The sequence below is a fragment of the Patiria miniata genome, unplaced genomic scaffold (genome assembly GCF_015706575.1).
Source record: "Patiria miniata isolate m_02_andy unplaced genomic scaffold, ASM1570657v1 HiC_scaffold_16, whole genome shotgun sequence".
NCBI lineage: Eukaryota > Metazoa > Echinodermata > Asteroidea > Valvatida > Asterinidae > Patiria > Patiria miniata.
The window spans coordinates 7,859,565-7,882,725 of NW_024037054.1; the positions used below are offsets into that span (position 1 = coordinate 7,859,565).

Consider the following 23,161-nt stretch of genomic DNA (forward strand, 5'->3'; position numbering starts at 1 on the left):
AAATTTTTGAATTTCAGTTGGTAAGGGAGAAATATTGCTACATTCAGTATTGATTGAAATTGTAACTCAATATTTTTTGTATTATTTTAAAATGTTTTCCAGAGCCATTTCAAGAGCGGCCTATACCAGATAAAGCTCCCCCACAAGGTATATTTTCACAAATTTCAAAAAAAAATCTTAACATTATTATTTATGTTTATATTCACCATAAAAATAACGCAAAATTATTGACATTAGAAGAAAAACTAGCATAAGAAAAACCCAAATTCAAGAAAATATTGATTGTATTTAACATCCCAATGAATTCAAACCCCGAAAATCATAATCTTTGAATCACGTGTTTAGGTATCAGAATTAAAAGCACGAAAGTGTGAACCTCAGTTTTAATAAATGAACCGTGGTTTAAGATTTGGTTGATATTGAATCTCGTATTTGTAAAATTGTTAGCGACAATATGGTTTCCCGAAGAGGAACTCACGCGATACGGAAATCGCGTTACTTAAAATTGCTGAGCCATTGATAGCTCCACCAAGTGAAGAAGAACCCAGAAGTAACTATCGTTGTCTACATAAATATTAAACTCGATTAAGTCTTACATATTAGTTGAAATTTGAAAACAATGGATACAAACAGTGCATTTAATCATTATATATACATATTTTTTGTCAATGTAAAGGTAATGTCAAATCTTCTTTTTAAGTGTTTCTTTTAAAATGGTAAGATATATTACGGCTTTTATAAAAATGAAACCTTATATGTTATCAATATTTTTATCTTTCTTTATTTCTTTGTTGTGACCGATATTGGACTAGTATTTTATAGGTGGTTATTGATAATGTTGACTATTTCTGCACATCATGGCAACAATCACCTGAGTGAAAAAGAGTTTGAGACCAAACCGTATGTCTGTGGAGAATAATGCATTATATTTCGTAGTGATAAAAATAAGATGTATTTATGCTACACAGTTTTACTTTGACGATTTTGCTTTACTTTCAGAACCACCTGCAGGGAGTGAACCTGAAGTGCCCGAACCAAAACCAGAAAGACCGAAGGGTGAGTATCATCATCGAAAATTATACAATATTCAATGGAGATAAGGTGTGCAATGATGAAATGGCGTTCACGCGATACGGAAATCGCGTTACTTAAAATTACTGATACATCGAAACCTCCAATAAGAAAAGAAAACCCCCAAAGCGACTATCGTGATCGACAATAATATCATACTCGATTAAGGCTTACATATTAGTTAAAATAATATTTTTAAAAAGGGTCAAAAGCATATTATTTTATCATTATTCATTTTGCTTTACTTTCAGAACCACCTGCAGGGAGTGAACCTGAAGTGCCCGAACCAATACCAGAAAGACCAAACGGTATGAGTATCATTATCGAAAATTATACAATATTACTGTACTCTGTTGGGTCTTGCATTACATGAGACAAACAGAAACAAATAATGGTCAAACTTTAATATCAATAAAAACCCGGTAAAGAATAAAAACCTCTAGTGCTCAGGTTAGTGCTTCCATGAAAGTGTTTCAAGTTCTTCGATTTGAAGGAAATAAATCCAGATGAGGCGTGCCATCCTCACGTTGACCACAGGTCTGGCACTACTAATGTCAAGAGTAAATGTCTTTTAATACCTTGTTCTTTGTTGTTGCAGTGTGTCCTCAAGTACGATGCGCATATCCCTGCCCCAAAGGTTTCAAAAAGGATGAAAACGGCTGTGGGACGTGCGAGTGCAAAGGTTTGATTTTAAGATAAAGTTGTATATAAAAAAGAAATTGTCTAAGATACAAACTTTTTCAGTGTTCTGTTTCTGTAATTTGTTTCTGCAATTGCCAGGGCAGATGTAAAACTGTCCTTCGAGCACAGAACCCAAGTCATGTTTTCAAGGTTCACTGTTTTCTGTTCAATATTTCAGGGAAAGTCGACCATCGTGGGAAATGCCCAGCTGTACCCATGGATGTAGCAGGAATCTGCGAGGAGCGATGTGCCGCCGACAATAACTGTGAAAAGCAGCACAAATGTTGCTCCAACGGATGCGGCCACATTTGCATCAAAGGTAAATTCAACCAAAGGCATTGATCATGACAAATGTCCCACTGTTACGTGAAATGTGGACCCTTTTCTTGGTACATGTATTGCACATGCCTACGTTAAGACACTGACAGGTCACGTATGACGGTTTGGGTCCATATGTATAGGACGTCAGATCTCATTAGAGTCCAATTGAAAAAACACCAGTCTTCTCAATTGTGTATTTAAGCTTAAACCATGCATATTGTTTCGAATGGTATTTGACGTCAAAATTGAACACTATTAAGTTAGCTGATGTCTATGCAACATTTGCTATTTCAAACATGAACTGTAAGCTCACGTGACAGATGAGGTACCAATTATAAGCCCACTCATTTCTATAACACCTTTTATTTTCGTGCAGCATGTAGGTCTCTAAAATGCAAGAAGGCCTGTGAACTCGGATTCAAGACTAACCAAAAGGGATGCAAAATATGTCAATGTAAAGGTAATGTCAACTCTTCTTTTTAAGTGTTTCTTTTAAAATGGTAAGATATATTACGGCTTTTATAAAAATGAAACCTTATTTGTTATCAATATTTTTATCTTTCCTTATTTCTTTGCTGTGATCGGTGGTTATTGATAATGTTTACTGTTTCTGCACATCATGGCAACAATCACCTGATTCAAAAAGAGTTTTATTTCGTAGTGATAAAATAAGATGTATTTATGCTACACATGTTTACTTTGACAATTTTGCTTTACTTTCAGAACCACCTGCAGGGAGTGAACCTGTAGTGCCCGAACCAAAACCAGAAAGACCGAAGGGTGAGTATCATTATCAAAAATTATACAATATTCAATGGAGATAAGGTGTGCAATGAAATGGCGTTCACGCGATACGAAAACCGCGTTACTTAAAATTACTGAGCCATCAAAACCTCCAACAAGCGACTATCGTGGTCGACAATAATGTCATACTTGATTAAGGCTTACATATTATTTAAAATAATATTTTTAAAAAGGGTCAAAAGCAAAGTATTTTATCATTATTCATTTTGCTTTACTTTCAGAACCACCTGCAGGGAGTGAACCTGAAGTGCCCGAACCAAAACCAGAAAGACCGAAGGGTGAGAATCATTATCGAAAATAATACAATTACTGTACTCGGTTGGGTCTTGCATTAGATGGGACAAACAGAAATAAATAATGGTCAGACGTTTATCAGACTGATAAATCATATAGTTATGTAATATGGGTGTATCCATAGAAAGAGCAAAGTATGGGTGAATCTTTGTTAATAAAAAAAACAATTAAAAAAAAAGTCAACCAGGCTACATTGCTGCAGTACATAAGCTGAGTTTAATATCAATGAGTTACCTAATTATTATTCACTATTTATTTTTTTCATGTAGAATGTAAGCCATTCAAATGCAAGAAGGCCTGTAAATTCGGTTACAAGACGAACAAAAGGGGATGCAAAATATGTCGATGTGAAGGTAATGTCAAATCTTCATCTCAATTTTTTGTTTCAAAAATTATTAGATATAGAATGCTTTGTTTTGACCGATATTTGTTTGATATTTTGCAATTTAGTGTATTTATGGGTGGTAATCGATAATGTTTACTATTTCAGCACACCATGGCAACAATCAGCTGATTGAAAGAGAGTTTTGACCAAACATTGGGTCTTTGGAGAATAATGCATTTTATCTTGTAGTGATAAAATAAAATATATTCATTCTACGCCTTTTACCTTGACGATTTTGCTTCACTTTCAGAACCACCTGCAGGGAGTGAACCTGAAGTGCCCGAACCAAAACCAGAAAGACCGAGGGGTGAGTATCATTATCGAAAATTATACAATTACTGTACTCGGTTGGATCTTGCATTAGATGGGACAAACAGAAATAAATAATGGTCAGACGTTTACCAGACAGATAAATCATATAATTATGTAATAGGGGTGTGTCCATAGAATGAAAATAAAAAGAAATATGGGTGTATATCTGTTAATAAAAAAAGTCACCCAGGCTACATTGCTGAAGTACATTTAGCTAAATTTAATGTAAATGAGTTACTTAATTACTATTTACTATTTATTATTTTATGTAGAATGTAAGCCATTCAAATGCAAGAAGGCCTGTCAATTCGGGTACAAGACGAACAAAAGGGGATGCAAAATATGTCGCTGTGAAGGTAAAGTCAAATCTACATCTTAAATTTTCTTCAAAGATTGTTAGATACAATAGGATTTTTACAATAATCAACCGTATTTGTTATCTATATTTTCATCTTTCTTCGTTGCTTTGTTTTGACCGATATTGGTTTGACATCTTGTAATTTGATGTTTTTATGGGTGGTTAACGATAATGTTTACTATTTCTGCACGACATGACAACAATCAGCTGATTGAGAGAGAGTTTGGACCAAACATTGGGTCTTTGGAGAATAATGCATTTTATCTTGTAGTGATAAAATAAAATATATTCATTCTACGCCTTTTACCTTGACGATTTTGCTTCACTTTCAGAACCACCTGCAGGGAGTGAACCTGAAGTGCCCGAACCAAAACCAGAAAGACCAAAGGGTGAGTATCATTATCAAAAATTATACAATATTCAATGGAGATAAGGTGTGCAATGAAATGGCGTTCACGCGATACGGAAATCGCATTACTTAAAAGTACTGAGCCATCGAAACCTCCAACAAGAAAAGAAAAACCCCAAAGCGACTATCGTGGTCGACAATAATATCATACTCGATTAAGGCTTACATATTAGTTAAAATAATATTTTAAAAAAGGGTCAAAAGCAAAGTATTTTATCATTATTCATTTTGCTTTACTTTCAGAACCACCTGCAGGGAGTGAACCTGAAGTGCCCGAACCAAAACCAGAAAGACCGAAGGGTGAGAATCATTATCGAAAATAATACAATTACTGTACTCGGTTGGGTCTTGCATTAGATGGGACAAACAGAAATAAATAATGGTCAGACGTTTATCAGACTGATAAATCATATAGTTATGTAATATGGGTGTATCCATAGAAAGAGCAAAGTATGGGTGAATCTTTGTTAATAAAAAAAACAATTAAAAAGTCAACCAGGCTACATTGCTGCAGTACATAAGCTGAGTTTAATATCAATGAGTTACCTAATTATTATTCACTATTTATTTTTTTCATGTAGAATGTAAGCCATTCAAATGCAAGAAGGCCTGTAAATTCGGGTACAAGACGAACAAAAGGGGATGCAAAATATGTCGATGTGAAGGTAATGTCAAATCTTCATCTCAATTTTTTGTTTCAAAAATTATTAGATATAGAATGCTTTGTTTTGACCGATATTTGTTTGATATTTTGCAATTTAGTGTATTTATGGGTGGTAATCGATAATGTTTACTATTTCAGCACACCATGGCAACAATCAGCTGATTGAAAGAGAGTTTGGACCAAACATTGGGTCTTTGGAGAATAATGCATTTTATCTTGTAGTGATAAAATAAAATATATTCATTCTACGCCTTTTACCTTGACGATTTTGCTTCACTTTCAGAACCACCTGCAGGGAGTGAACCTGAAGTGCCCGAACCAATACCAGAAAGACCGAAGGGTGAGTATCATTATCGAAAATTATACAATTACTGTACTCGGTTGGATCTTGCATTAGATGGGACAAACAGAAATAAATAATGGTCAGACGTTTACCAGACAGATAAATCATATAATTATGTAATATGGGTGTGTCCATAGAATGAAAATAAAAAGAAATATGGGTGTATATCTGTTAATAAAAAAAGTCACCCAGGCTACATTGCTGAAGTACATTTAGCTAAATTTAATGTAAATGAGTTACTTAATTACTATTTACTATTTATTATTTTATGTAGAATGTAAGCCATTCAAATGCAAGAAGGCCTGTCAATTCGGGTACAAGACGAACAAAAGGGGATGCAAAATATGTCGCTGTGAAGGTAAAGTCAAATCTACATCTTAAATTTTCTTCAAAGATTGTTAGATACAATAGGATTTTTACAATAATCAACCGTATTTGTTATCTATATTTTCATCTTTCTTCGTTGCTTTGTTTTGACCGATATTGGTTTGACATCTTGTAATTTGATGTTTTTATGGGTGGTTAACGATAATGTTTACTATTTCTGCACGACATGACAACAATCAGCTGATTGAGAGAGAGTTTGGACCAAACATTGGGTCTTTGGAGAATAATGCATTTTATCTTGTAGTGATAAAATAAAATATATTCATTCTACGCCTTTTACCTTGACGATTTTGCTTCACTTTCAGAACCACCTGCAGGGAGTGAACCTGAAGTGCCCGAACCAAAACCAGAAAGACCAAAGGGTGAGTATCATTATCAAAAATTATACAATATTCAATGGAGATAAGGTGTGCAATGAAATGGCGTTCACGCGATACGGAAATCGCATTACTTAAAAGTACTGAGCCATCGAAACCTCCAACAAGAAAAGAAAAACCCCAAAGCGACTATCGTGGTCGACAATAATATCATACTCGATTAAGGCTTACATATTAGTTAAAATAATATTTTAAAAAAGGGTCAAAAGCAAAGTATTTTATCATTATTCATTTTGCTTTACTTTCAGAACCACCTGCAGGGAGTGAACCTGAAGTGCCCGAACCAAAACCAGAAAGACCGAAGGGTGAGAATCATTATCGAAAATTATACAATTACTGTACTCGGTTGGGTCTTGCATTAGATGGGACAAACAGAAATAAATAATGGTCAGACGTTTACCAGACAGATAAATCATACAATTATGTACAACGAAATATGTGTTTCTCCATAGAAAGAAAAAAATATGGGTGTATCTTTGTTAATAAAAAAACAATTAAAAAGTCAACCAGGCTACATTGCTGCAGTACATAAGCTGAGTTTAATATCAATGAGTTACCTAATTATTATTCACTATTTATTTTTTTCATGTAGAATGTAAGCCATTCAAATGCAAGAAGGCCTGTCAATTCGGTTACAAGACGAACAAAAGGGGATGCAAAATATGTCGATGTGAAGGTAATGTCAAATCTTCATCTCAATTTTTTGTTTCAAAAATTATTAGATATAGGATGCTTTGTTTTGACCGATATTTGTTTGATATTTTGCAATTTAGTGTATTTATGGGTGGTAATCGATAATGTTTACTATTTCAGCACACCATGGCAACAATCAGCTGATTGAAAGAGAGTTTTGACCAAACATTGGGTCTTTGGAGAATAATGCATTTTATCTTGTAGTGATAAAATAAAATATATTCATTCTACATCTTTTTACTTTGACGACTTTGCTTCACTTTCAGAACCACCTGCAGGGAGTGAACCTGAAGTGCCCGAACCAAAACCAGAAAGACCAAAGGGTGAGTATCATTATCGAAAATTATACAATTACTGTACTCGGTTGGATCTTGCATTAGATGGGACAAACAGAAATAAATAATGGTCAGACGTTTACCAGACAGATAAATCATATAATTATGTAATATGGGTGTGTCCATAGAATGAAAATAAAAAGAAATATGGGTGTATATCTGTTAATAAAAAAAGTCACCCAGGTTACATTGCTGAAGTACATTTAGCTAAATTTAATGTAAATGAGTTACTTAATTACTATTTACTATTTATTATTTTATGTAGAATGTAAGCCATTCAAATGCAAGAAGGCCTGTCAATTCGGGTACAAGACGAACAAAAGGGGATGCAAAATATGTCGCTGTGAAGGTAAAGTCAAATCTACATCTTAAATTTTCTTCAAAGATTGTTAGATACAATAGGACTTTTACAATAATCAACCGTATTTGTTATCTATATTTTCATCTTTCTTCGTTGCTTTGTTTTGACCGATATTGGTTTGACATCTTGTAATTTGATGTTTTTATGGGTGGTTAACGATAATGTTTACTATTTCTGCACGACTTGACAACAATCAGCTGATTGAGAGAGAGTTTGGACCAAACATTGGGTCTTTGGAGAATAATGCATTTTATCTTGTAGTGATAAAATAAAATATATTTATTCTATACCTTTTTACTTTGACGATTTTGCTTCACTTTCAGAACCACCTGCAGGGAGTGAACCTGAAGTGCCCGAACCAAAACCAGAAAGACCGAAGGGTGAGTATCATTATCAAAAATAATACAATATAATACGGCCTGATAATAACAAACAGTGTTTGTTATCTATATTTTTATCTTTCTTTGTTGCTTTTTTTTTACTGATATTGTGTTGATATCTTGTAATACGGTATATTTTTATGGGTGGTAATCGGTAATATTTACTCTTTTTTTGACACCATGGCAACAATCAACCGATTCAAAAAGAGTTTGGACCAATCATTGGGTCTTTGGAGAATAATTCATTTTATCTTGTGGTTAATCAAAAAATGTATTTAATCTACATCTTTTTACTTTGACGATTTCGCTTTACTTTCAGAACCACCTGCAGGGAGTGCACCTGAAGTGCCCGAACCAAAACCAGAAAGACCGAAGGGTGAGTATCATTATCGATAATTATACAATTACTGTACTCGGTTGGGTCTTGCATATTAGATTAAGACAAAGGAAATAAAGACAGGTCAGACTATATCAGACAGATAAATCATATAATTATGTACCCCGAATGATGGGTGTATCTCTAAAGTTGCAGACGTGCTCAACAGCCCTCACGACACTGTGCTTAACACACTGTGCTTAACACAGTAAATTCGCCACGAAAACACACACATATAAATGCTATATAATAAGCGCGAAAAATCTGGATAATAATTTTCCTTTTAGATTATTAAAACCTGTCGTGAAAGAAAAGTATACATTTAGGCCGCCCATCCTTGTCTTGGCGTCAGGCCAAACCGTTTTCGTTTTAATTAAAGAAAAGAAATCCAGCAATCTGTTTATAGAAAATATTTTCTGGGTACGCGCTGCCGGCCAATGAGAACACCAGGCCAGCGCGCGCACATGTCGACGGCGGTACAGTGTAACCAATTAACTGACACTGGAGTTACGGTCACAAAGAAACACTTTCTTGAAGTTATTTACATCTCTGAACAATCAACCATTCAACATGCTGATTCTGTGTACACACTGCATGCATCAAACTTGGTGTCTATATTGAACCACATATCCATAATAGCTACAACATAATACCAACACAATTTTACAGATCTTATTCAGTTAGTTTAATGCCATGCAAACTTCTTTTAACAGCATGCCCTGAGCCAGAGTGTGATGTGGATTGCGCAGATGGATTTGAAATGGACGCTGAGGGCTGCCAGACGTGCGATTGCGTATGTAAGTTAAGCTAATGTTTATCTGTTTTGATAGTTTTTAGAACTTGTTTTCAGAAAAAAAATCCACTTCCAAACTGTCGGTTGCAAGTGGTTGAGTAGTCTACCTGTTTGTAACTTTACAGATAAACTTTTCACCCGATCCGACAACCCGCCGTCATTAATAATCGAGGCTTATTACGTGTAAATGTCACGCTATAAGCGTGTCGGTATCATATAATGCGCCGAATGCATTACGTATAACAAGCACAGCAGTGTTTAATCTGGTAGGCATAACAAACAAACAAATTGAAGGTTGGTCGAAGCGGCTTGCGTAGTATAGTAGTCAGTGGGAAGGATTGGTTTTTAGAAGGTACGTGGTTCGAATCCTGGCCGAAGACTTCTTTTTGATATCCTGCAAGAATTCATACCGTTAAGTTGTTTTATTACAAGGGAAAAACAAGGCTCACTTTTTTTACGTGCTGTTGACATCTACCGGCTTCGCTTATTAGCGTGACAAATACATAACGTGCTACTATAATAATACCGGCACGCTTATCGCGTGGTATTTACACGTACAAAGCCTTGCTTATTAACGACGGTGGGTAGTCCGATCGGGTGAACTTTTCGAGTGAGTATTGATTTCCCCTACCCATCATTCCCGCTATGTCTCTTCATTAAGTAGAGTAAGGGTCGGGCTACGGGGAACTCCCCCAATCCGAGTGATGTGCCCCCTAGCTGATTTGTACGCTTTAACTTGAAACTAATCCATTGCCGTCTAAAAAAAAACTACCCACATTACTTACCTCATCCATGTTGGACCCCGGCGCATTAGAATGTGCGTCACTAGTAAACCTTGCTTTCTTCTTCAATACGATTTCCTGTATATTATTGAAAGATCCAAGTGTAACTTAAGTAATTTGATACCCATGCCTGGCCTCCAATCAATCCCATTTTACCCCCCCCCCCCCCAATCCGCTTGAATTTGAAGTAGACAACAAAGAGTTGTCGGTGTTACAAACCTAATGGGTTTCCCTCTCCAATTCCAGTTATTGTAACAGTCCACTACAGAACATGTCCATGAGCCTCCGAGCGTTTCAAAATATATCCCTGGCCTCTGGTATAAAGTTTTTCTTTTTGTGGTCTAACAGTGTGTCTCGCCGCCTCTTCTTTGCCCTCTCCCTAATATAATCAATGGTAGACTAAAGTGCCATTGAGCTTGCGATTGATCGAGTTGGTGGTTAACCCCGAAGATTTACCACTGAACTTACTATTGTTGATACCAATGGTTAGCGTTGCCATGCCGTTTTGGAACGTTACCACAGGTACACCACAACTTTTTTCTATGGGTTTTATCATCGGTTTGCCACGGAATGCATCACTGAACTTACCACCGTAATACCATTGGATGGAGACAATGGTAAACCGGAGGAAGCACCATAAGGCCTAATCTTACCATTGATGCATCATTGAAAATACCATTGATTCTACTTTTGATACCCATTGCATTGGTTACCATTCACCACTATTGGATTACCATTCACCACTATTGGATTACCATATAGAAAGCATATACATGTATTACCACAACCATCGAGTGCCATTGATGTTACCGTTGAACACCATGCAGTACAAATGGTTACCCTTCATTACCATTGGTTACCATTAAATAACCACTGGAAGAAGAGGACGGCTTGTACCTTTGCTGTTTCTTGACATCCAGTCAGCGCGGCAACACCATAATTCACTGGGTTCAAAGAATAATGGAGTAATTCCTCTTGAAAATGATTTCGTTCACTCAGACATTCCAGAAGAAGTCGAAGGTGAACAACAACCTGAAGATGTGTACGGCACGGTTCTGACGACTACCGGGGGTACCAAGGAGATTGTCATCAGCACGGAGGTGGACACAACACAGGAGCAAGAGTTCACCATCGACCTCAGTGACCCGGTGGAGTTCTTGCTGGTATCAACGGAGGGAACTCTTGGGATCGGTAAAAGTCGAGGAATTATAGCATGAAGTCATTGGTTCAATTTCTGGTTGAAACTAGCTGTAAGCCGGATATTGTTGACTGGTTTTAAACTGGTTTAACCGGCTCGAAAAAAAGCTAGCTAAAACCAGTTCAAAACCATAGTAGTTCAAAACTAGTCACCAATTTTCAGTTGAACTGGAAGCAGTTAAACCAGTTGAACTGGTTTCAACTGGAATTTTCAGCTGGGGTGTAATATTGTCTTTTGTGAGAAACAACCTGGCAAGAATGTAATATTATTATCTTAACAATAATAATGACTTACCGTATTAATCTATGGACCAAGTTTTTTTTAGGGTAATGAGTAAAGCATGTTTAAAAGACATTGCTCTGTTGATGGAGTAAAAAAAAATCGATTTGGTGAAACTGGTTTGAACGGCTGATGTTTGAACATAAATCTTAATACATTTATTGCAATCGGAATGAAAAGGAATTGGCCTGAAGTTTATTTTTGGAAGACTTGGTCGACAAAGAAGTCTTTCCCGTTCAGAGCTATTCCAAAATCAAACGACTCGTTAATACCAAAAGGCTGTGCAACTGCTAATAATTCACAGACCATTTTCACTATTATTCTTCCAAAACAGTCGTGGTAAAGAACTATGTTGAGATTGTGACCTCTAGTGGCAAGACGCTGAAGTCCGTGAAACTACCATCTTGGTGTCTAAGGCAACCAGAGCTCACGTTCTCCGTCAGTTTCTTCACAACCGGCTTCAAGCTGCTTATCATCACAACTTCTGGAGAGGAGAGAGTCCTGACGAAGTATGTCAAGTCCAACAAGAGAAAGTTCAGCTGCCGTGCGCTCAAGGTGCGATCGAAGGGTACCAAGAAGTGCAAAGTCAAGTACAGGCACAAGCGAAGAAAAGGTAAGAAAACTGTCGGGCATGTGCCTCTTCCAGCGGGGTGGATCCGTGCCCGGGAGTCTGGGGTGGGGGATGACCATTGGGGGTTGAGGGATGACCAAAATCAAAGAATTTCCGGGCTATGACTATTCGAAAAGCGGCGGGGAGGGTGGGGGGTTAGAAACCACCGACACTCTAGGTGCTGCTGTTCATTATACAAATTTACAACTTATGCAAACTTGCTCGTTCATGTCCATTAAAGGTAGAGTACATCATTTGTCATTTGTGGGGTTTTTTTTGTATGAAGCAAAAGGAGTGCTCAAAATCTAGGAACTTACCTTATGAAGTTTTAACTCTGTGAATGCTGTATATTTTGAGGAAAAAAATATTCTAGGATCTCGATTTCAATTAAAAAGTGGCCGAGTATTGGTTTGAATTAGCCCGAAATCAGCATCTGGGACACGTTCTCATTCTGCTGATTGCAGCTACGCAAGGTCACGCACCGTACAGACAAATTATAGCAACCGTGTTCAAGTTACTGAAGGATATTTCTAAAAATGCGTCTTTCGACGCATCTTTGGAATTGACCTTCTTTTGTTGCTTTCTTCCAAATGACAGCATGCCAGAAAGAATAATTTCACAGGGAGTTTAGTGACATTACTACCTTTAAACTAAGTATGCTTTTCAACAATAATTTTGCCAGTTACTTTTTCGATAGCTACATGCACATGATGGACTGTACCTTTAACCTTACATTAAACTGTGCATTAAGTGGTCCTGTACTGTCTAATTTCCATTTTTCAAAACCAGTTTTTTTGGGTGATAAATCCTCCCCATCCTGCAGGATTTACAACCATGGCTTATTCCAGTTACAACTTTGTGAAAAAAATTAAATCACAATTCAAAAAACAACTTTGTAAAATCAAAATTAGGAGATCATTATTGAATTTGTTTCATTTTATATCTGGTTTTTAGGGAAGAGAGGCAAACGAGGGAAAAAGGGCAAAAAAGGCAACAAAGGCAAAAAAGGCAAAAAAGGTAAGCATTAATGCCACAGCAACATGTAAATTCCCAAAAGCCCTATTCGCCACAGGAACAATAGTTGCCAGAATTTCGGACGTTTTGTTGTCGTAAACTTATAATCTCATAAATGTTTTCAGTGAGCAACTATTTTTGGGTCGCAATTTGAACAGAAAATCCCAATTAAACAATACTTTTTTTTTTACAATTTCAGTACAATTAACCAAAACGTGCTGTCAAATAGTTGCAATACATTTAAGAGGAGTCGAAATTTGGAGAAAAAAAATATGTTCCTGATAAAATCCATGTCATGGTCCCTTCAACATCTAAATACCCGATTGCTAACAACAGGTTTTTTTTTTCTTTTCTTGACTCTTGTCTTTTTTTTAATCTTTTCTTCCAGGCTTGAAGTCCAGCAAGAAATCCGGTAGTTCCAAAAGTGCGTATTATGTTGAATTTGAAATATATATTATGGACAAAGTATTGGCATAACTTCCACCTTACGTAACAAATTCATATTATGCTCACTCCCTGCTGATTCAATAGATCGGTTGCATTTAGCGGACATCTTTGGGGTGTGTTTTGTTATGTTAATTCGTTAACAGTGAATAAACAAGAGGTCTACGCATGCGTACCCCTGTCGAACAAAAGCAAAACCCAAGATGGCTACCGTGCAAATAATATATAAGTTAGGATTCAGTCATTTTCTTCGGTGCATTTGGTCGCTGAGACTAATACTGCATGTTCATGTCGACTCATTGAAATCCCGTTACACAACATTATATTTTACCTTCTCAATCGAGTTTATGGTTTCTCCTCCAGAAAAGAACCGCCCGAAAAAGAACCGCCCAAAAAAGAAGAAAGGTACGTCATGTATCAGATTTTAGAAATCAAAAAAAGGTAATGCACTGGCGTTTACATGTAAGAAGCATCCTGAGTTGAAATCGAGTCAGTCACAAGTCAATTACAAGTCGATCAGAAATCAGTTACAAGTCAATTGCAAGTCAATCAAAAATCAATCACAAGTCAATCACAAGTCAATCACAAGTCAATCACAAGTCAATCACAGGTCAATCAAAAGCCAATCACAAGTCAAGCACAAGTCAAGCACAAGCCAATCACAAGTCAATCACAAGTCAATCACAAGTCCTCCAGTCCCTATAGTAAACTCACAAGCTATTCTCTTGTTTCTTCTGACCCGACTTGTTCACTGACATCCTGTGATCCTGCCATGGTTCAAACCTCAACCAATTTAACTGATTTTCTTTGTAAATTTTAGGTCAATTCTATCATTAGGCCATTTTTCAAGTTTTATAAATATTTGATTGCGTCAGAAAAGGTGTGCTGCTTGAAATCACTCATTATACATTCTTAAAGATTGTGGGTCAGTACCTAGAATGCGGGTCATGATACGACATGATACTTTTCAGGGTCAAGATTACATCTGGCTTGGTCAATTTTCTTGTCTTTTTGACCAGGAAACCATGACAAAAGTATCCTCTGTTTATCTAGAGAAGTGTCTTTTTGACCGAGAAAAGTTTCAAAATGAGGCTGAGAAGTGTCAGATCAAATTTAAGTGAGAATCCTACTTCACATCTAACCTGCCACTTTTTAGCGCGTACACGACTTTTTTTTTTACTCTGAAATCTTGTATTTGCTTTCTTCAGCAGGCATATCCAGCAGCAGCAGCAGCTCAAAGAGTGACAAAAGTGCGTACATCTGCATGTATTTAGCCGATTATAATAATGTGTTTCTTAATCAAAAGCCCACGCGCCATGCCTTATTCGAGGATCAAGGTGCTACAGCATTATTACCCTGCTCATTGGGCCAATAAAACATTCCAAGGACAATCTCAGCTCCCTGGGGAGTATGCTGATTCACCTAAATTCAGCTGCAGTAACCATCTCTGCCCTCAAATTTACTCCTGGAGCAGTGAGTGACAAAGTGCCTTGCCCAAAGACACATGCACTACAAGTCCACAACCCCAGGCTGGACTCAAATCTCAAACCTAGTATAGAATCACCCGTTGACCATGGGTTCAATGAGCAAGACCGCGAGGCAACGGCGCTGCACGGATTATGATTCACTGACTCCATGCTGATTCTAAAAGATAGTGCCTATCTCGCTGTGTCTTTTCTCTCTAACATTTATATGTCAAATCTTTAATACCTTGTGCATCAAATAATACTTGACCTTACCGACGCTAAAATGTCATCTTATGACTACTTGACTTTCTTATCAAATAATACTTAAACGTCTTAATGCTGTTTTGTTTCCACTCTCAGAAAAGAAGGGCTCGAAGAAGCCTAAAAATAAGGGTGCGTATTGTTATTTTTTATATATTTTATCACTGCAGTATTGCTGGGTTTAGGTAAATTTAAGAAACGTAGTTCACTAGAAGTTCTTGATTTGTCTCAGATGTTGTCGCATCCACTGGTCTCGGGTCCAACAATCTAAGAAACCAAAAGATGTGTGTATGATGCAAACTTTGAAATATCGCATTTTCGCCAACTCCATTCCGACTCATACTGTCAAATTGGATTGATACTTGAACTAGTTCGAATTCTTCTGATGCTTGAATAATTACCACAAATAAAATGTGTCACATAATTAAATTCTGTGCAGTAATATGTAACCTTTTTAAATCTTGCCCTTTTTTCAGGAAATAAAAAGCCAAAATCTAGAGGTGAGTATTTTCTCAGATTTAATTTTGGTATATATTATTACCGTGCAGTAATATGCAAAATTTTGAATCTTGCCTCTTTTTCAGGAAATAAAAAGCCCAAATCTAGAGGCGAGTATTTTTTCAGATTTATACATTTTTGTATATATTGTGTTAGCTCACTTTGCCTAGATTCGATACTCTGAGATTTGTTTTTTTCCCTGCTTTTTCAGGTTCGTCCAAAAGGTCCGGATTTAAGTAAACTTATGTCATTTTTAGGTTGTACTAAAATCAGCTCATAGGTTTTAAATCATGGAATCACCGTGCGGGAACTTAATTGGACGGCAGACTTTTACACCCATTATTTTCGACTGAAAATTTCATTTGACATTCAGGATCGCCTGCAGGTTCTGAAGTGCCAGAATCCGAAGTGCCGGTCCAAAGACCCAAACGTAAGTACCGTTGTCAACAACGTCATACAGGATTCAGACTTGGGGATAAAAAATAGATCTGACTCAACATTAAAACGACGGGCAATTCCTCCACCCTGTTTACACATATCTTTATAAATATCCTTACACGACTTCTAGAAATGACTAAGGAACAGTGACGTGCCAATAATTGGACGTCCGAGCGTTTGTACCCATATCAGGACTTTCCTTTACTATAATCCCGGAAAACTTGAGGGGGAAAACTTCTCCTCAATTTGCTGATGATTTTCATGAAAAGCGGTATCTGGACAATGTTCCCTGAACAATCTTGCTAAGTCAAGCAGTGTATGACGACGTTTTCCCGTAAGATTCCCTCGATTAATGCATAGTTTCAGCCAAATAAAATGAAGATTACGTTGGAAATTTTCTGAGAACGTATATGCACATTTCTCCCAAACACTAGCTAGCTTTTACACTTTGTCGTTTCCAGAAAAAAAACCTGTGCGAAACAGGAATGCATAGGTTTGGTTGGTTGCACCAAACAACTTGGTTGTTATAAGTTCACTAACGTTAATTTTACCTGCTGATATTTCCATGCAAACTTGTTTTCACAGGATGCCCAGAGGTACAATGTGCTGAGGCCTGCGAAGAGGGCTTTGAAATGGACGTAGAGGGCTGCCAGACTTGTGACTGCATAGGTAGGGATGGCTGACGTTTCCTCTGTAGAATTCTTTAAAACAAAATTGTTAAAATAAACTCCTTGATCAAAAGTGGTCTCTCAGAAGCGGCCGAGTAGTGGGTTAGTCCTGCGATAATATTTTTAGGCTAGTGTCGTTCTCTGTTTAAAAGTTCTACTTGCTCTCTAATAAAAAAACAGTCCGTTGTCAATCTCCTCTGAGTTACAAGATAACACTACTTTCAACTTTTCTAGGGCTGGTCAGGTCCTGACTGGGTCCCTTTCATCATTATTAATTTTTGACGAAAATATCGACTCGGTCCACATCAAATTAACTAATGTATTTTCCCCAACACCACCCCTCCCCCACCTCCTCCACGTCACCCCTTCTCGTGAACTGGACACGGGTTGATATTGTAGCCAGCTCGGGAAGAGTAAACAATCTTATCAAGTGGACTATTTCGAGCTCTGTCTGCTGTAGGACTAATCCCCACATGACCAAGTGAAAAACTGTCAATTCTATGTTTGACTGAAAATATCTGACCCATGCCTGAAGTCATCCAAACCATGAACTCTCTAAGCTTCCTACAAAATTAGATCCGAGGTTGGCCACTGGATTCATTACGTCATCGTTGCGTCTTCCTTTCCCCTCGTCTACTTCAGAGATCCAACAAGGTGGCGAAGGAGGACAACCGGAAGACGAGTTTGGCACCGTTCTGCAGACCACCGGCGGCTCCAAGGAGATTGTCATCAGCACGGAGGTGGACACAACCCAGGAGCAAGAGTTCACCATCGACCGCAACGACCCGGTGGAGTTCTTGCTGACATCGTCGGAGGGAGAACTGGGAATTGGTAAGATTTATAGGGGAAAAAAGAGCTACAGCTCCTGTGATAAAACAAAACTTGGGATATATCCATTACCAACAAATCTTGTGAGACACTGATGGATCCTTGAAGGATTTTCGTCATCGCCTGCAGGTGCCTATGGGTTCCTATAGGATACATGTTGACATACATGCTTTACTTATAAGACCTGTCCAAAGCCCTATTTGGAAATGTTACGACTTCATAGACCAATCTGGGCACGCTATCATTTCTATCACGGAGACCCCTTCCATGACGAAAGCTTCGGGCTATAACTGGGGGAGTTGCTTCGTACAATAGCTTGCACCGTGGTTTCTCCATTCAAGGGGGCCTCGTCAGTGAACAGTGATCACGTGACTGGATTCGTCTGTAGGAAACGTAGATCATGTAGGGTCCTTTCTATAGGATAGAGTCAATGGGGTATGAACTTGCTTGGCAACATCCGAATAATATCAATAACGTATTCAAACAAATTTGATTTTAAGTAAAACGTTATTCTAGTGGTGAAATATGTTTCAAAGACCCTTCGCTGATGTATGCGAAGAAGTTTTAAGCGTCTGCAATTTGAGCAGGAACCTACATTTCTACTTCAATCGGAAGGAATTTGTTAAATCTCCTTTTTAGGAGATTTAAAAAAATAGTCTGGACAATCAAGGCCTTTAGTCTTCCAGTGATTGTCAGATTGTTCATATACGCTCCAATTGCCAATTTGTAGATAAAATGTTGTGTTTTTCATTTCATAGTCGTGATAAAGAGCTCTGTTGAAATTGTGAGTTCCAGCGGTAAGACGCTGAAGTCCGTGAAACTGCCATCTTGGTGTCTAGTGCAACAAGAGCTCACGTTCTCCGTCAGTTTCTTCACAACCGGCTTCAAGCTGCTCATCATCACTACTTCTGGAGAGGAGAGAGTCCTGACGAAGTATGTCAAGTCCAACAAGAAAAAGTTCAGCTGCCGTGCGCTCAAGATGCGATCGAAGGGTACCAAGAAGTGCAAGGTGAAATACAGGCACAAGCGAAGAAGAGGTAAGAAACTCACGTTTTTGTTTTGCCGGCTTGGGTCATATTTCATTATTCGCATGTCCTAATTGTACAATTGTGAAATGTTACCAAAGAATTAAAAAATAAACCGGACAATTGGAAATGTTCTTATTTACCTAGGACGGAGAGGCAAGGGAGGGAATAAAGGCAAAAAAGGTAAGCATTTTGTATTAGACGAATGTGTTTAGATTTAATCGCTGAAATGCTGCATTTAGATATATTCTGAAATGCTGCATTTAGATACATTCTGTATTGCTGCATTTAGATATATTAGGTAATTTCTCGTTTTGAAAATTTAACAATTGTGAGATTCATACGTAACTAATTCCGCAGTTAGGCCCAAGTGAGATTGATGATTTTTAGATCTACTGGGGATAGGAAACTAATTTCATGTTTAATTCTCTGAATCATATATAATTTTCTTCTGCAGGAAACAGAAGCGTGAAGAAGAAGTCCAAGGGTAAAGGTCAGTAATTTCTTTTCATTGAAACTTGACCAATGGTGAGATTCATACATAATTAATGTCACATTTAGGCCAATGTAAGATTCATAATTTTGGGACTTCTTGGTAGATGAAAATAATTTCATATCTAAACGTTTTAATCCTGCGTTATTTTCTTCTACAGAAAACAAAAGCCCCAAATCGCCCAACACTAAAGTGCGTGATACGCCTTCACTGAATCTCTACAAAATAGCGAAATTGATAGAATACGCCAAGAACAAAATGTTTCTCTTCAACCATTCCGCATTAAGGTTAAGGACTTTGGGTCTACATGAAAATCTTGATTTGATGGTTTTAATTTGCCAGCCAGGTTTTGATCCAAAATGTGGTCAAAGAGATTAAGACGTTGTTATTTCAGTCATTTAAAATGAAACTGATGTTTAAAGAGTTTGTCAAACGTTGCTGACATCAAAAAGGCTTACATTCAAATTGTCTAATACCTTTATTCTTGTCCACCAGGCGGGAAGACCAAGAGCGGATCCAAGAGCCGATCCAAGAGTGCTAAAGGTAGAAAATTAACCAATTGCGAGATTCAAACGTAAATAATTCCGCATTGAAGCCCAGGTACGCTTGTTGATTTGGGATCTACTTGGGCGATGACTCTTATTTAATGTGTAACACTCTAAATCCCGTCTTGTTTCTTCTGCAGAAAACAAAGGCCCGAAGAAGTCCAAAACAAAGGGTACGTTATTTTTACCAATTGCGAGATTCATACGTAAATCATTTTGCATTGAGGTCCATTTTAAGATCTTCGATTTCATGTTTAACTTTCTGAATCCTGTTTAATTTTCTTCTGCAGGAAACAGAAGCTTGAAGAAGTCCAAAGGAAAAGGTTAGTAATTTCTCTTCATTGAAAATTCACCAATGGCAAGATTCGTACATATTAATGTCACATTTAGGCCAGGGTAATTAGATTCATTATTTAGCGACTGCTTGGTAGATTAAAATGACTTCATGTTTAAACATGTTTATGAGATTCATTATTTAGCGACTGCTTGGTAGATTAAAATGACTTCATGTTTAAACATGTTTATCCTGTATTATTTTCTTTTACAGAAAACAAAAGCCCAAAATCACCCAACACTTCAGTTAGTTAATATTCTCCTTCACTGAATCTCTACTAAATGGCCAAATTTATAGAATACACCTAGAACAAAATGTTTCTCTCCAACAATTCAGCATTACGGCCTCGTTAAGGTTGAAGACTTTGGGTCTATATGAAAATCTTGATTTGATGGTTTTAATTCGCCAGGTTTTGATCCAATTTAAAGCGTGGTAAATGAGATTAAGACGTTGTTATTTCAGTCATTTAAGAATACAAATGATGTTTGAAGAGTTTGTCAAACGTTACTGACATCAAATAGGCCTACATTCTAATTGTCTAATACCTTTATTCTTGTCCTCCAGGCGGGAAGACCAGAAGCCGATCAAAGAGCCGATCCGAGAGTGCTAAAGGTAGAAAATTAACCAATTGCGAGATTCAAACGTAAATAATTCCGCATTGAAGCCCAGGTACGATTGTTGATTTGGGATCTACTTGGGCGATGAATCTTATTTAATGTGTAACACTCTAAATCCCGTCTTGTTTCTTCTGCAGAAAACAAAGGCCCGAAGAAGTCCAAAACAAAGGGTGCGTTATTTTTACCAATTGCGAGATTCATACGTAAATCATTTTGCATTGAGGTCCATTTTAAGATCTTCGATTTCATGTTTAACTTTCTGAATCCTGTTTAATTTTCTTCTGCAGGAAACAGAAGCTTGAAGAAGTCCAAAGGAAAAGGTTAGTAATTTCTCTTCATTGAAAATTGACAAATGGCAAGATTCGTACATATTAATGTCACATTTAGGCCAAGGTAATTAGATTCATTATTTAGCGACTGCTTGGTAGATGAAAATGACTTCATGTTTAAACATGTTTATCCTGTATTATTTTCTTTTACAGAAAACAAAAGCCCCAAATCACCCAACACTTAAGTTAGTTAATATTCCTCTTCACTGAATCTCTACTAAATGGCCAAATTTATAGAATACACCTAGAACAAAATGTTTCTCTCCAACAATTCAGCATTACGGCCTCGTTAAGGTTGAAGACTTTGGGTCTATATGAAAATCTTGATTTGATGGTATTAATTCGCCAGGTTTTGATCCAATTTAAAGCGTGGTAAATGAGATTAAAACGTTGTTATTTCAGTCATTTAAGAATACAAATGATGTTTGAAGAGTTTGTCAAACGTTACTGACATCAAATAGGCCTACATTCTAATTGTCTAATACCTTTATTCTTGTCCTCCAGGCGGGAAGACCAGAAGCCGATCAAAGAGCCGATCCGAGAGTGCTAAAGGTAGAAAATTAACCAATTGCGAGATTCAAACGTAAATAATTCCGCATTGAAGCCCAGGTACGATTGTTGATTTGGGATCTACTTGGGCGATGACTCTTATTTAATGTGTAACACTCTAAATCCCGTCTTGTTTCTTCTGCAGAAAACAAAGGCCCGAAGAAGTCCAAAACAAAGGGTGCGTTATTTTTACCAATTGCGAGATTCATACGTAAATCATTTTGCATTGAGGTCCATTTTAAGATCTTCGATTTCATGTTTAACTTTCTGAATCCTGTTTAATTTTCTTCTGCAGGAAACAGAAGCTTGAAGAAGCATAAAGGAAAAGGTTAGTAATTTCTCTTCATTGAAAATTGACAAATGGCAAGATTCGTACATATTAATGTCACATTTAGGCCAAGGTAATTAGATTCATTATTTAGCGACTGCTTGGTAGATGAAAATGACTTCATGTTTAAACATGTTTATGAGATTCATTATTTAGCGACTGCTTGGTAGATTAAAATGACTTCATGTTTAAACATGTTTATCCTGTATTATTTTCTTTTACAGAAAACAAAAGCCCAAAATCACCCAACACTTCAGTTAGTTAATATTCTCCTTCACTGAATCTCTACTAAATGGCCAAATTTATAGAATACACCTAGAACAAAATGTTTCTCTCCAACAATTCAGCATTACGGCCTCGTTAAGGTTGAAGACTTTGGGTCTATATGAAAATCTTGATTTGATGGTTTTAATTCGCCAGGTTTTGATCCAATTTAAAGCGTGGTAAATGAGATTAAGACGTTGTTATTTCAGTCATTTAAGAATACAAATGATGTTTGAAGAGTTTGTCAAACGTTACTGACATCAAATAGGCCTACATTCTAATTGTCTAATACCTTTATTCTTGTCCTCCAGGCGGGAAGACCAGAAGCCGATCAAAGAGCCGATCCGAGAGTGCTAAAGGTAGAAAATTAACCAATTGCGAGATTCAAACGTAAATAATTCCGCATTGAAGCCCAGGTACGATTGTTGATTTGGGATCTACTTGGGCGATGAATCTTATTTAATGTGTAACACTCTAAATCCCGTCTTGTTTCTTCTGCAGAAAACAAAGGCCCGAAGAAGTCCAAAACAAAGGGTGCGTTATTTTTACCAATTGCGAGATTCATACGTAAATCATTTTGCATTGAGGTCCATTTTAAGATCTTCGATTTCATGTTTAACTTTCTGAATCCTGTTTAATTTTCTTCTGCAGGAAACAGAAGCTTGAAGAAGTCCAAAGGAAAAGGTTAGTAATTTCTCTTCATTGAAAATTGACAAATGGCAAGATTCGTACATATTAATGTCACATTTAGGCCAAGGTAATTAGATTCATTATTTAGCGACTGCTTGGTAGATGAAAATGACTTCATGTTTAAACATGTTTATCCTGTATTATTTTCTTTTACAGA

The 23,161-nt window shown here is 37.0% G+C and overlaps 1 protein-coding gene across 1 annotated transcript in view; it reads left to right on the forward strand.

Annotated features, from left to right (window-relative positions):
* LOC119723229 overlaps positions 1-23,161 on the forward strand; it is a 50,620-nt gene that overhangs the window by 23,198 nt on the left and 4,261 nt on the right. The window contains exons 19-63 of the mRNA XM_038193792.1: positions 103-147; positions 1,000-1,056; positions 1,323-1,379; positions 1,670-1,753; positions 1,931-2,071; positions 2,450-2,533; positions 2,797-2,853; positions 3,099-3,155; positions 3,441-3,524; positions 3,807-3,863; positions 4,141-4,224; positions 4,559-4,615; positions 4,879-4,935; positions 5,217-5,300; positions 5,583-5,639; positions 5,917-6,000; positions 6,335-6,391; positions 6,655-6,711; positions 6,999-7,082; positions 7,366-7,422; positions 7,700-7,783; positions 8,119-8,175; positions 8,495-8,551; positions 9,265-9,348; positions 11,126-11,317; positions 11,938-12,216; positions 13,168-13,203; positions 14,035-14,076; positions 16,920-17,003; positions 17,645-17,833; positions 18,589-18,867; positions 19,003-19,038; positions 19,313-19,348; positions 19,844-19,891; positions 20,034-20,066; positions 20,184-20,216; positions 20,792-20,839; positions 20,982-21,014; positions 21,132-21,164; positions 21,678-21,725; positions 21,868-21,900; positions 22,018-22,050; positions 22,626-22,673; positions 22,816-22,848; positions 22,966-22,998. Of these exons, the coding sequence (XP_038049720.1) occupies positions 103-147; positions 1,000-1,056; positions 1,323-1,379; positions 1,670-1,753; positions 1,931-2,071; positions 2,450-2,533; positions 2,797-2,853; positions 3,099-3,155; positions 3,441-3,524; positions 3,807-3,863; positions 4,141-4,224; positions 4,559-4,615; positions 4,879-4,935; positions 5,217-5,300; positions 5,583-5,639; positions 5,917-6,000; positions 6,335-6,391; positions 6,655-6,711; positions 6,999-7,082; positions 7,366-7,422; positions 7,700-7,783; positions 8,119-8,175; positions 8,495-8,551; positions 9,265-9,348; positions 11,126-11,317; positions 11,938-12,216; positions 13,168-13,203; positions 14,035-14,076; positions 16,920-17,003; positions 17,645-17,833; positions 18,589-18,867; positions 19,003-19,038; positions 19,313-19,348; positions 19,844-19,891; positions 20,034-20,066; positions 20,184-20,216; positions 20,792-20,839; positions 20,982-21,014; positions 21,132-21,164; positions 21,678-21,725; positions 21,868-21,900; positions 22,018-22,050; positions 22,626-22,673; positions 22,816-22,848; positions 22,966-22,998 (3,312 nt within the window). The remainder of the gene's footprint in view (positions 1-102; positions 148-999; positions 1,057-1,322; positions 1,380-1,669; positions 1,754-1,930; positions 2,072-2,449; positions 2,534-2,796; positions 2,854-3,098; positions 3,156-3,440; positions 3,525-3,806; positions 3,864-4,140; positions 4,225-4,558; positions 4,616-4,878; positions 4,936-5,216; positions 5,301-5,582; positions 5,640-5,916; positions 6,001-6,334; positions 6,392-6,654; positions 6,712-6,998; positions 7,083-7,365; positions 7,423-7,699; positions 7,784-8,118; positions 8,176-8,494; positions 8,552-9,264; positions 9,349-11,125; positions 11,318-11,937; positions 12,217-13,167; positions 13,204-14,034; positions 14,077-16,919; positions 17,004-17,644; positions 17,834-18,588; positions 18,868-19,002; positions 19,039-19,312; positions 19,349-19,843; positions 19,892-20,033; positions 20,067-20,183; positions 20,217-20,791; positions 20,840-20,981; positions 21,015-21,131; positions 21,165-21,677; positions 21,726-21,867; positions 21,901-22,017; positions 22,051-22,625; positions 22,674-22,815; positions 22,849-22,965; positions 22,999-23,161) is intronic.